This window comes from Cervus elaphus, chromosome 21 (genome assembly GCF_910594005.1).
Source record: "Cervus elaphus chromosome 21, mCerEla1.1, whole genome shotgun sequence".
Lineage (NCBI taxonomy): Eukaryota > Metazoa > Chordata > Mammalia > Artiodactyla > Cervidae > Cervus > Cervus elaphus.
Window position 1 is genome coordinate 33,568,748 of NC_057835.1, and position 12,614 is coordinate 33,581,361.

General features: G+C 41.1%; 1 protein-coding gene across 5 annotated transcripts in view; it reads right to left on the minus strand.

The window, feature by feature from the left end:
* The window catches only part of PDE7A (phosphodiesterase 7A), a 104,376-nt gene that overhangs the window by 53,253 nt on the left and 38,509 nt on the right, over positions 1-12,614 (minus strand). Inside the window, exon 1 of one of the 5 annotated variants that reach the window (XM_043879107.1) lies at positions 221-426. The exons of the other annotated variants lie outside the window; for them this stretch is intronic. Coding sequence (XP_043735042.1) covers positions 221-280 — 60 coding nt within the window. The 5' untranslated portion in view covers positions 281-426. Of the gene's footprint in view, positions 1-220; positions 427-12,614 lie in introns of those variants that run through there. 5 annotated transcript variants of the gene reach the window in all.

A 12,614-nucleotide genomic window follows, 5' to 3' on the forward strand; every position in this document is an offset into this window, starting at 1 on the left:
AAAAGCCCTTCAGGAGGAATAGATGGGAGAAAACTGAAAATACACATAGCAACATGACAATAACATGAAAATGACAGCTGACAGGTAAAACCGCAGAGCTCCTGTAATCAGAGGAACAAAAACTGAAGCAAAAGGAGAAGGAACTCCACTAACTAGTCCATTCCTACCAATGTATAAACTAAAGATTCATGTCACCATCCTAAAAATAAAGATGGCCTACCTTAGAGGCGATCCACTTGATGAGAACCAAGGCCAGACACCAGATCAGTGTAATTCCCATTGGGTCTAGGAAAAGTCCTGCCGCATAACCTCCCTCCTCGCCCCGCGAGCAAAGAGCAAGGGAGGCTCGTCAGACCTGACAATAACCAGCTGTCCCGAGGCAGAAGAGAGGGGAATGCCCGCCCTGAACCTCACACAGCTGCCTTCAAACAAGGGTCACATGACTCTGAGAACGCGCTGCCAGCCAGCCTTCCTACCGGCGCGTGGTTACTGCCACAGCCCAGGGCTGGGGTGGGAGAGTCAGCGACGTGGGGAAGAGGAGAGGAGAAACCTTCGCGACAGCCGATTTAACAGTCCCACACAATGGAGGCAAACGAGGTCTCTGGCTGGCCCCAAGCTCGTCTACAACCTTAACATCAGCGCTGCTTTCAAATAACTTTCCCCCAAATGTCTGGCAGCACTAAAAAAGTGCTCATTTCTTCCATAAAGACCAGCTCCACAGGGAGAACTGTCCTGGCGCTTAAAAATATTAATGCATTTTATTCTATCTTTTCAACTTTTAGTACTGAATGTGTTCAACTTTTTCTTTCCTTTGGAGCTAGGATTACTTCACGAATGTTAGGGGCTTTCATAGACAATGTTGTGCTATACAACATTATAATTCACGCATTCTGGATTGATTGACAAAGGCCAGCCTACCTGTGTGTTTTCAAGCAATTATAAGAACATTACTTCCAAGCCCTAACTGCGATCTAGCATCTATGATAATACTTGAGCTCCAGGTCTCACTCACTCTTCCTTCAGCTATGAGTGGGGGGGGTGCGGTGACAGCAAAGTGGGCTTCTGTCCACCTCTGTGATCTCTTACAGCAGCCAGCATGAAAGGAAAAGCCTTTCATGACACTTTCATGCAAGTTACTTCTAAAGCAGCAATCAGGGACCAGGCCCTTGGTGAGATGCCAGGGGTATTCAAATGGAAACAGACTCTGGCTCCTGCCCTCCTGAAGCTTTCCATTTCATCAGGATCTACACGAATCAAAGACTGTAAACAAGCACAACGCTGCAACGGAAACAAGTGTGATGGGGCTGAGGCGGGAACTGCCAACGATGCTTGGATCTGACCTGGTTAAAAGTGAGGAGCTTCTTCCCAGGGGCCCTGAAATACCCCCGAGCTGAACTGAAGGGGCAAGAACACAGAGAGGATGGGAAGACAATCTGTGTGGATGTGACAATGCATGACAAAACCAAGCAGAAGATTCGGGAAGAAGAGTAGACGAGGCTGGAACGCGGGTCACGGGATGGCCAGAGGGGAGATTCTTTTGACTTCATCCTAAAAGCTAGTCCCAACCTGCTGGATACTTCGGAGGTTTTGGTCAAGTGCAGCTCGGTGGGATGAGGCTGGGTGGGCACTCAGGAGACCCCAGCAGAGGGGATCACAGCTCTGGCTGGGGGCAGGGAAGGGGAGAGAGGCTAGACAGGCTGGGAAACACTCAAGGCAGGACTGCGTCAGAGACCGCGGTTCACAGCGAGACAAAGTCATCTGCCTGGTGATGGGACCCACCTGATGGTTCTAAAATATCTGAAAATAGCCCCAATAGCTCAAATACCAGTGCTGTTTTCATTATCCAATCCCCAGGACAAAGAGAGCATTAAAAAAGAAAAAAAAAAAAGTTAATTCTCAACCTGTTAAAACAAGGCATAAATTCAAATTACAGGTGCAAAAAAAATTTTTCTAAATTTAAGCTATACATGAAACACGGCCATGTATTTCTCACTACACCTTATACATATCTCTTCTTTCTTCTGAACAAGCTGTGATGCTAATCTTTGCACACACGGAGACAACGTTTTTAGTCTGTCATGGAGCTAGGTGTGACATGAGACTGTCAGGGGCTCAGGTTCCTCTTCGGGCAGTGAGGTTCCAGCCAGCAAATTCAAAGGATGCCCACGACAAGGACAGAGCAGCTGAGTGGAGTCAGCCCCATTCCCAGGAGAACGGCTGGTGGTCATCATTCATTACCTGCTGGGCTGGCCTGGGTGGCACACACCAAATAAGCCTGCTACCTCCATGCTCAGCCCAGAAACACTTCTTATCCTCACAGTGCCCTGCCAATCAGCTGCTCAAAAAGCTGAGTTCTCAGAGGCAAACACAATACTGCTATTTTTGACACAGTACTTAAACATTTTGATGTATGTCTTATAGGTTAACGGTGAGGTCAACAATCTGTACTTGCATCTTGTCTAAAAGGGAAGGATGGAACACGGGAAGAGGATGAAGATCAGAATTGAGACATGGAGGGGAGAAAAAGAAAGACAGTTCTAAAACTTCTCTCATTGAAAGGAACTTCCGTTGAGATTATTCCACCATCTCCAAACTCTACTGGGTCTGGAGTCAAGAGCCTGGGTTTGCTTCCCAGCTGTGCTGCCAACGGCTGAGTGAACCTGGGCGAGTCACCACCTTACCTGCCTCCCTTCACAGGAGTTAAGCGACATCTGTGCAAGAAGACCTTGCTCAGAGCAGGCTCTCAGAAACACTAAGTCAAGTCCAGATTAAATCAGTAAGGCCCAACCATGGTAATGACCTAACCTCTCCAGCTACACCCCAATTCTGGGCCTAACGGAAACCACACGGTCCAGGAGGGGAACACGTGCGGGGCCCGCCCAGCACCCAGAGACGCTTTTCTGGGTCCTGGGAGGGCCAGGGTTAATTTTTCACACCAGTCAACAGGCTGGCTCCCTACAAGGGTTCCCCAGCAACTCCTTCTTCAATTTCCACTACATATCTGACGCTGAAATACAGAGATAATCAAGACAATCCTCCCAGGTCAGGAAATTTCCTATTTGAATAGAAACAGCAGGGACTTCCCTGGTGGTCCAGTGGGTAAAGCTCTGTGCCTCCAATGTAGGGGTGCAGGTTCCATCCCTGGTCAGGAAACTAGCATCCCACATGTCAAAAAAAATTTCAACAGAAATAGCTACTGTGTTTATGCCTAAAATCATAGCTCCTTCATTGCCGATGACACATGTACATCATTCAAATCTCACAAAAACCTCAGGCAATAGTTTTTTCTTAGTATACTTATCTTTCTTTAATGGCATGAATCTAACGGCTTTAAAACTTTTTCTTCTTTTGAGATATGAAATACTTACTACTAATTTATCTTGACAAATTATAAAGCTTCTCTTAATAATAAAGAAATTTCAGTAAGATGAAATAGAAACAAAAGCTGTTATCAAATTGTATTAATACTCATCTATGATATTACATTACTTATCATAAAATTATCTTAAAAATTAATCTCTCCAAATATAATTTATTTTCCCCTAAAGAAATAGTTGCCTCTTTTACAACAATAACAAATGTATTCTTTTATATTAACATTTCTCACCTGCCTCAAAGCCTGAGTGAAACATGACAGGCTAACAAACAAGGGTCACTTGGCTACACTAGAAAAATTCATGCCCAGGATACAGTGAAGCTTTTGATAACAGAATTTGATACTAGAAGGGGAAAAAAAGGATAAAATCCTTTACCTTCCTGGGGCTTACAAAATATCTGAACAATCAGGGTATTAAAAGCAAATCTCACTATTTTAAGAGCACAATCAATGGAAGGAAAAGGTACAACTTTGATCGCTGTGTCTTAGAGAAGTAATCCAAGTACAAATTTTACCCCTGGGGCTCTTTGCCACTCACAGGACACCTGTCAATCTTGGCAATAGCCTTTAGCTATCCATACAGAGACTCAGCATGTCCTTCTCTTGACCAAATTAGGCCAACCTCATCTGCATTGACATCAGTGTCTATAATTTTGGAATCATGTTGACAGGAATAGTCTATCCCAGAGTTCTTTATACGAATGTAGTGTCTGTTGAAACCATAACCAGATTTATAGTAGAAAAGACGTGAATGCGATAGTCACAATTTCCACTGCGCCCTTGTCATTTTGTATTCCAGCCAACTTTAATAACAAATAATAAATCAGGGTGAGCTTTTTTTTAAACTGATATTTCTTCTACTGAAAACCTCATATCAAAGCTGATTATTTTTCAAATGTTATGAATTTCAAGATCTATGAAATTGGTGAAAAATTAAGCCTTGATAAGTAACAAAAATTATTTTAAAACTATGGTAACATGGGACTCTATCAGTTAAGACCTTTGTTAGCACTCTGAATTAAGCTTTCTATATTTCTGTCATCTCAGTATTTAATGGCAACGAACACATGATTAGTCCTAGTATGAAGGAAGTAATAAAAACACCCTGACAGTTTACAAACATTCAAGTCTTCTGGTTCAGGAAACTACATCTAAAAAAGAACTGAGATTTGCTTATTGAACCATCGTTCACAATATTTTAAAAATATGGGAATCCTGCTCCTCACCACATTTTCTCACAAGATTTCCAGGATCAACTGATTCCTGGCCGAAAAACAAAAGCAGAATAGTCCTATTCCCCAATGGATTCGAACGAAAACTGGTACTGAAATCAGGTACAACTCCAAGAGAAGACGCTGGAGGAGAACCAAGCTGGGTCCACAGGAAGCCTCGGACAACACATGGCACATGGATGGAATCTGAGTCAAGGTCAGCTGCATCTTACACTGAGAACATTGCTACTATTCTAACAGCTGGATATGTTTTATTGGGAAAATGTTTTTTCTCTTTGTGTCAGTGTTTCTGCACTAATGCTGTGGCTCAGTAATAAATGTGAGAACTTTTGTTGGAAAAAGAATTATGGAAAAGTAGAAGTGGCCACAATTACCAGAAGGAAAAAAAAACCCAATGGTGTGGCTCCTACAAGTGTAGAGTTTGGACTTAAGTTGCTAGTATAAAAGACCAGGAGCATGTCACAGACATCGGCCACCTTAATTTCCGCAAGGTTGCACAGTCTCTGGATGCATCCGTAAGAAGAAAGCAGAGCACTGTTAGGCTGACTCCTGGCTGACTGAGCAAACTTAACCAGAGTTCAAGTTCTGGATATGAAACTAGTGGAAGAATTCCAGAGATACCTAACAGAACTCTATATCCGACTCTTTTTTTTTTTTTTTTTTTTTAAGGGCATGGTTTTTCCACTCACACTGTGAGTACATCACTCTCTCTTTTTTTAAATTTCATTTATCTATATATTCATCTGGCTACACTGGGTCTTAGCTCCAGCACGAGGGATCTTCAGTCTTCACTGCAGCATGTGGGATCCAGCTTCCTGAATAGGGATCGAACCTGGGTCCCACGCATTGGGATCTTGGGGTCTCAGCCAATGAACCCCCAGGGAAGTCCCCTGACTTTTTTGTTATTTATTAGGAAGCAGATTGGACTAATGTATATCAAATCTGCATATAAAACAAAGAGTAAACCACATTTTAATACAAAATAACCTGAAGAGAATGGAGTGTGTGTTTTTATGTAAGATAAACTGCACACAGATAGAAGAGTGGAAACAGAGCTTAAAACAGTTTCCTTTGAAAAAAACAAGTCAGGATATTTCAACTCTAAGAGGAGGCAGTAAGTGAAGGCAACCTTAGGAAGCACTGAGGGTCAGGTATTATGTTCAGTAGCTTTAGTTGGGTCCGACTCTTTGTGACTCTATGGACTATAGCCCGCCAGGCTCCTCCATCCATGAGTTTCTCCAGGCAAGAATACTGGAGTGGTATGCCACGCCCTCCTCTAGGAGTCAGATATTAATAGTATCCAAATCAAGGATGCTCCTCTTGTCTCAATACAGGCCACATTTATAAGACTGAATTCAGTTCTGAGTATTACACTGGAAGATGCATTCATACATAACATTTTTAAAAGCACATAAGGATATGACAAACTTAGTGTATTAAGAAGCAGAGACATCACTTTGCCAAGAAAGGTTCTTACAGTAAAAGCTATGGTTTTTCCAGTAGTCACGTATGGATTTGAGAGTTGGACTATAAAGAAAGCTGAGCGCTGAAGAATTGATGCTTTCAAACTGTGGTGCTGGAGAAGACTCTGGAGAGTCCCTTGGACAGCAAGGACATCAAACCAGTTAATCCTAAAGGCAATCAACCCTGAATATTCACTGGAAGACTGATGCTGAAGCTCTAATACTTTGGCCACTTGATGAGAACAGCCGACTCACTAGGATAATATATAAGGAATAGTTGCATAAACTGAGATGCTTTAGGCAAGGAAATAAAAACAGGGTATAAACTGCTATGAGATAAAATAAGCTGAAGAATTTAACTTCAGTCTATGAAATCATAAAAGGTGGAAGCAGGCCCAATGCGCAGAAGTTTGTGGAAATATTGATTCAATATTACTAAGAACTTTCTACAGTCTCTAAGAACCTTCTGCAATCAGAATAATAGAAATTGAAAGAAGCTATCTCAAACTAGCCTCTGTCAAGGAGACTGCGGGCAAAAAGAACAAATGACCTTCAAGGTCTTCGCCAATTCTAAGATTCCACAATACCATGTGTCCTCAGTCGCTTCAGTTGGGTACAACTCTTTGCTGCCCTACGGACTGTAGACAGCCAGGCTTATCCTCCATGAGGATTCTCCAGGGAAAGATACTGGAGTGAGTTGCCATGTCCTTCTCCAGGGGATCTTTGCAACCCAGGGATCGAACCCTTATCTCTTATGTCTCCTGCATTGGCAGGTGAGTTCTTTACCAGTAGTGCCACCTGACTCAATTTCATTTTCAAAGAAGCCTTTCTAAGAAAGCTACTGTTATTAAAGGCTCTTCAATGGCAACTGCATCCCTTACCACAACCCACAGACCTAGCCATACTGACTGCCTCAAAGCTATGAGAACAATTAAGTGGTTACCGGTATTGATCTCAAAAGATAATTTTAAAATGAGAGCTATTTGCAGGTACGGAAAAAAAAATTTCACCTCTAAAAATAATATTGAGTCGAGCGCTATTTGTGGGTAAGTGTATATCAAAATATTTGGAACATAAATACTAAAGAAGAGGGCTTCCCTGGTGGCTCAGTGGTAAAGAATCTACCTGTCAATGCAGCAGACACGAGTTCGATCCCTGGTCTGGGAAGATCCCACATGCTGTGGAGCAACTAAGCCTGTGTGTCACAACTATTGAGCCTGTGCTCTAGAGCCCACGAGCCCAACTACTGAATCCTGCATGCCCCGGAGCCCATGCTCCACAACCAAAGAAGCCACTGCAAAGAGAAATCTGAGCACTACAACTAGAGAATATGCCCTGCTCTCCATAACTAGGGAAAAGCCCCTGCAGCAATGAAGGTGCAACACAACCAAAAATAAATAGAACAAACAAACACTGTTCAAAATACTAAAAAGGAAACTACTGATCTCTACAGAGACTGGTCAAAAATTTTAAAAGGAAATTTCTGAATAAGGATGGCAGCTGTCAATAATTGTTCCCCTCTCCAAACCGATCGGAGTAGAGGCATAAAACACTTCAAAAGCACACTTGAGGCACTGAGTAACACCACCTCATCTCCACATACAGTGGTGCAAAGGAGAGAACAGGACACAGAAGAGATCCTGAGGTTCCCACAGGGCTGGCCGTGAAGGATACAACATAACTGGACACGGTCCTTGCCTTCAAGTGCATGAGAGTTTTGTGGGGACTACAAACGACCACAATAACAAATAACTACAATTACAGGCAAATGTAAGATGAGTATGGGTACCAAAAGGAGTACTTAAGCTATGAGGACCAAATATGACACTTCATCCAGGATTTGGTAGTGGCTAGAAGACCACTGGGGGAAAGTGACATGTAATCTGACCCTTCAGTGATTTCATGAGTGTCATACAGGTCGCAGGGGAAAGAGTTCCAAGCATAGAGAAAGCAGTAGGTACACATATCAGAGGCAAGCAAAATCATGGCCAACTAAGAATATTAAACATGGTTCAATAAATGGCAGGACAACTGACAGTGGACTAGCACTCCCATCAGAAACAACTAGAGAGCTGGGTCTTCTGTATGAGAACAAGAAGTACAGGACACTGATCCCTGAGACAATGGGGGTAAAAACAAGGTGAACCCTATAATTGCCCAGCTTTCCTGAAAGCAGTTACCAAAGCCCAAAGCAGAGCAGGGGAACCACGCAGAGCAAGGAGGCTCACAAAGTTGAGGACACAGGGACTGGAGTTCAGGGAGGGTCCAACACTGGGCTTTTGCAGAGCTGTGAAGATAACAGGCTCCAGGGGTCTGAAACGGGGTCTCCTTGAGCCTGTGGCCGAATACCAAGCTACACATGTGTAGGACAAGCTCCCATGGGGCTTGGAAAAGAACAGTTACCAAGGAAAGAACAACTCAGGGGAGCTGGGAGACATTTCGGTCCCAACCAACCATGGAGAAGAACTCTCACAGGATACCTGGAGTGTCCCATAGAGACCCCAAAAAATGGCCTTTCATTGGAGAAGGGCAAATGAAGGTCATCAACGCAAAAAGTTCTACTGGACAGCACTGTTCTGGAACCACACTAACAATGCTTAAAATATGCCCAAAAGGATCAGGCTGATCCACAAGTAACTAGACTGCTTACCAGATCAAAACCCAACACTCTTTTAAAGATGGTACGTGAGATATTATAAATTAGGGGAATAAACAAGAAAATGTGATCCCAAACAGGGTGGGGGGCATCAATAAAAACAAACTCAGAAATGAATAAGATGATGGAATTAGTAGATAAGGACTTTAAAAATGTTACTGTGAATATATCCAATTATTTAAAAGACAACATGGACATTATGAAAAAAGAAATGGAAACTTAAAAAAAAAAATGGATCACCTATAGCTGAAAAATACAACACCTAAATGAAAAATTCAGTTGGTCTTAACAGCAGAAGAAATGCTATAGAAGAGATCAACAAAAAAATACTTCTAAAATATTTTCCATATTTGATGACAACTACTAATGCAGATGTCAAAGAAGCTCAATGAATCCCAAATAGGAGAAACACTAGAAAACCACACCAAGACACATCACAATAAAATTACTAAGAAAAACAACTGATGCCCAAACCAGACAAAGACATTACAAAAGGAAATCATGGACCAAATAGCTCAAAAACAAAGACACAAAGATCTGTGAGAAAATAATTGTAAACCAAATCCAATAATTTATGGAAAGGAAATGCATTATGATTAAATGGATATTATCTCAGGACTCAAATTGGTTTATTGTTAAAAAAATAAATGTAATTCAACATATTAGAATAAAAAAATCATATAATATTTCAGTTGGTAATAAAATTCAACACTCATTTATGCTAAACATTCTTTACTAGGAATAGAAGGACACTCTCTCATCTGACAAAGGCTATCTATAAAAAACCTACAGCCACCTCATATTTAAAAATAAAAAAACTAAATGCTTTTGCCCTAAGATCATAAACAAGGCAAGGACGTCTGCTCTAAATCTTTAATAGGGTATTTAAAGTCAGAGCCCATGCATTAAGGCAAGAAAAAGAAACATGTGGCATCCAAACTGGAAAGGAAGAAGAAAAACTGTCTTTTATTTGCAGACAACATAATTATCTATATGGAAAATCCCAAAGACTCTACAAAGGAACTACTGAAATTCATAAAATATAGCAACATTACAGGGCACAGATTTGATATGCAAAAGTCAGTTGCATTTATATATATTAGTAAAAAGTGATTGAAAAATGGAATTTTAAAAATAGCATTTCCAACAGCACCCACAAACATGAAATGCCTGAAGACAAACTTTACAGAATATGAGCAAGATCTGTACAACGAAAATTATAAAACATTTTTGAGAGAAATTAAAGACCTAACTAAATGGAGAAATATATCATGTTGCTGTAAGACTGAACTGTGCTTTCCCCAAGAGATCTGCCAAGGTCATAACCTGGTACCCATAAGTGTGACTTTACTTGGTTCCTTGCATATGTAATCAAGCTAAAATAACGATATGCTGGGTTACAGCAGGCTCTATAGCCAATATAACTCATGTTCTCATAAGAAGAGAGAAATGTGGACGGAGATACACACAAAAGGAGAAGATCACATGCACAGGGAGGCAGAGATTACAGATTTACTGGATCTACAAGCCAAGAAATGCCGAGGATGGCCGGCAGCCCCCCGAAGCTAGAGGAGACGAGGAAGGATTCCTTCAGAGAAGAGCCTTCAGAGCCTTCAGAGAGAGCACGCCCCTGCTGACACCTTCATTTCTGACTGCGAGAATAAATTTCTGTTACTTTCAGTCATACAGTTTATAATACTTTGTCTTGGCAGTCCTAGGAAAGTAATACATAAGTTTATGGAAGGCTTGAGGTCGTTTCCAATTTTTCTCAAGTTAATCTATAAATCCAACACAACTGCAATTAAAATTCTAGCATGCTTTCTTTAAGAAAGAAATTCTAAAATCTGTATGGAAACACAAAAGATCTAGGATAGCCACAATATCTTTGAAAAGAATAAAGAAGATTGGAGGACTTACACTACCTGATTTCAAGACTTATTTTGAAACTACAGTAAACCAGACAATGTGGCTTTTACATAAAAGCAGATGTAGAGCATCAGAACTGAATAGAGAATTCAGAAACAGACTCACACTGGTGTGATCAATCAATATTCAACAAAGGTGCCAAAGTAATTCAAGGGCAAGTATAATCTTTTCAACAGATGGCACTGGAAAAACTAGATAAACTTAAGACAAAAATCTCAACATGCAATCTCTTACTATACAAAAAATTATTATATCTAAACATAAAGGCTAAAACAAAATTTCTAAGAAAAAGGATGAGAATATATTCAAGATTTGGGGTTAACTAAAGATTTCCAGATACAAAAATACTAGCTACAAAAATTTTAGTTATGCTTAATTATAATTAAAAACTTCCCTTCAAAGATAGTGTTAAGATATGAAAAAGCAAACCACTGACTCAAATATTTGCAATACAAAAATCTGACCAAGGATTTGATCCAGATTATATTATACATCTACTAAAAACTCATCTTAATGAAAAATAATTCAATTTAAAACACAGGCTAATGACTTGAGCAGACAAGTCACAATGGGAAGATATATAAATAGCTGATACACACATGAAAAGATGCTCAACATGTTTAATCACTGGAGAAATGAAAATCAAAATCAAAGATACCATTAAACACCCAAGAAAAATGGTTAAAATTAAAAAGGCTGACAATATCTAGTTTTAGGATGTGGAGCAATCAGAACTCTCTGTAAATGAAACATATGCCCCCAAAATGATCTGAACATGAATGTTCATAGCTTTATTCTTAATATAAGCTTCCCCAGGAGACAGTACATGTCCAGTTATAGATCACTGCAATAAAGCAAATGCCACAATAAAGCAAGTCAACCCGAAGTCTTTTGTTTCCCGGTATATAAAAAAGTTATATTTACTGTGGTCTATTAAGTGTGTAATGGGCTTCCCTGGTGGCTCAGTGGTAAAGAATCCACCTGTCAATGCAGGAGACTCAGGTTCAATCCCTGGGTCAGGAAGACCCCCCTGGAGTAGGAGATGGCAACCCACTCCAGCATTTTTGCATGGAAAAAAAATGGGGATCTTCTCAATCCAGAGATCGAAACCATGTCTGTCTCCTGCACTGGCAGGCAAGTTCTTTACCACTAGCACTACCTGGGAAGCACTATTTAAGAGTACGTGTATGCTTTAGGAGAGTGATGCATAGGCTATATTTTGGGGGAAAAAAAATACTTTGGTGCCAAGGGATGGAATTGATTAATACAGTGGAAGGCCAGTCTTCAGGAGCTCTGCAAGAAGGCTACTGCCTTAATCCAGAATAAGATGATGGCCAAGATTAGGGATGGTCCATGGGAATGGAGAAAGGTGACAGGATTCAGGGGACTAATTTGTTGTGTTTCAGGAGAAGGCTCAGTGCCCCAGGGACAACTGAGTGGAAGTGTCCATTCAGGAGTCTGGCTTGTGTTGAGCTAGAGAAGGGATCTGGGAGTAATCACTCAAGACCATGTGGTGAGTCAGTCAGAGAACAAATTTATGGCTGCCAGGAGTAAGGATGAGGGGAAGGAACAGTTAGGGAGTTGGGGACGGACAGGTACACACTACTATTATTTAAAATGGATAAACAACAAGGACCTACTACATAGCACATGGAACCCTGCTCAATGTTATGTGGTAGCCTGGATGGGAGGGGAGTTTGGGGGAGGATGATACATGTGTATGTATGGCTGAGTCCCTTCACTGTCCACCTGAAACTTTCACAACGCTGTTAACTGGCTATACTCCAACCGAAAAGAAAATGTTAGAAAAATAATAATAGATATAATTGCATCCCCCCAAAAGAAGACCATGTGGTGAGTAAGATTGAAAGTGAAAGTCGTTCAGTCGTGTCCGACTCTTTGCAACCCCATGGACTGTTGGAATTCTCCAGGCCAGAATACTGGAGTGGGTAGCCGTTCCC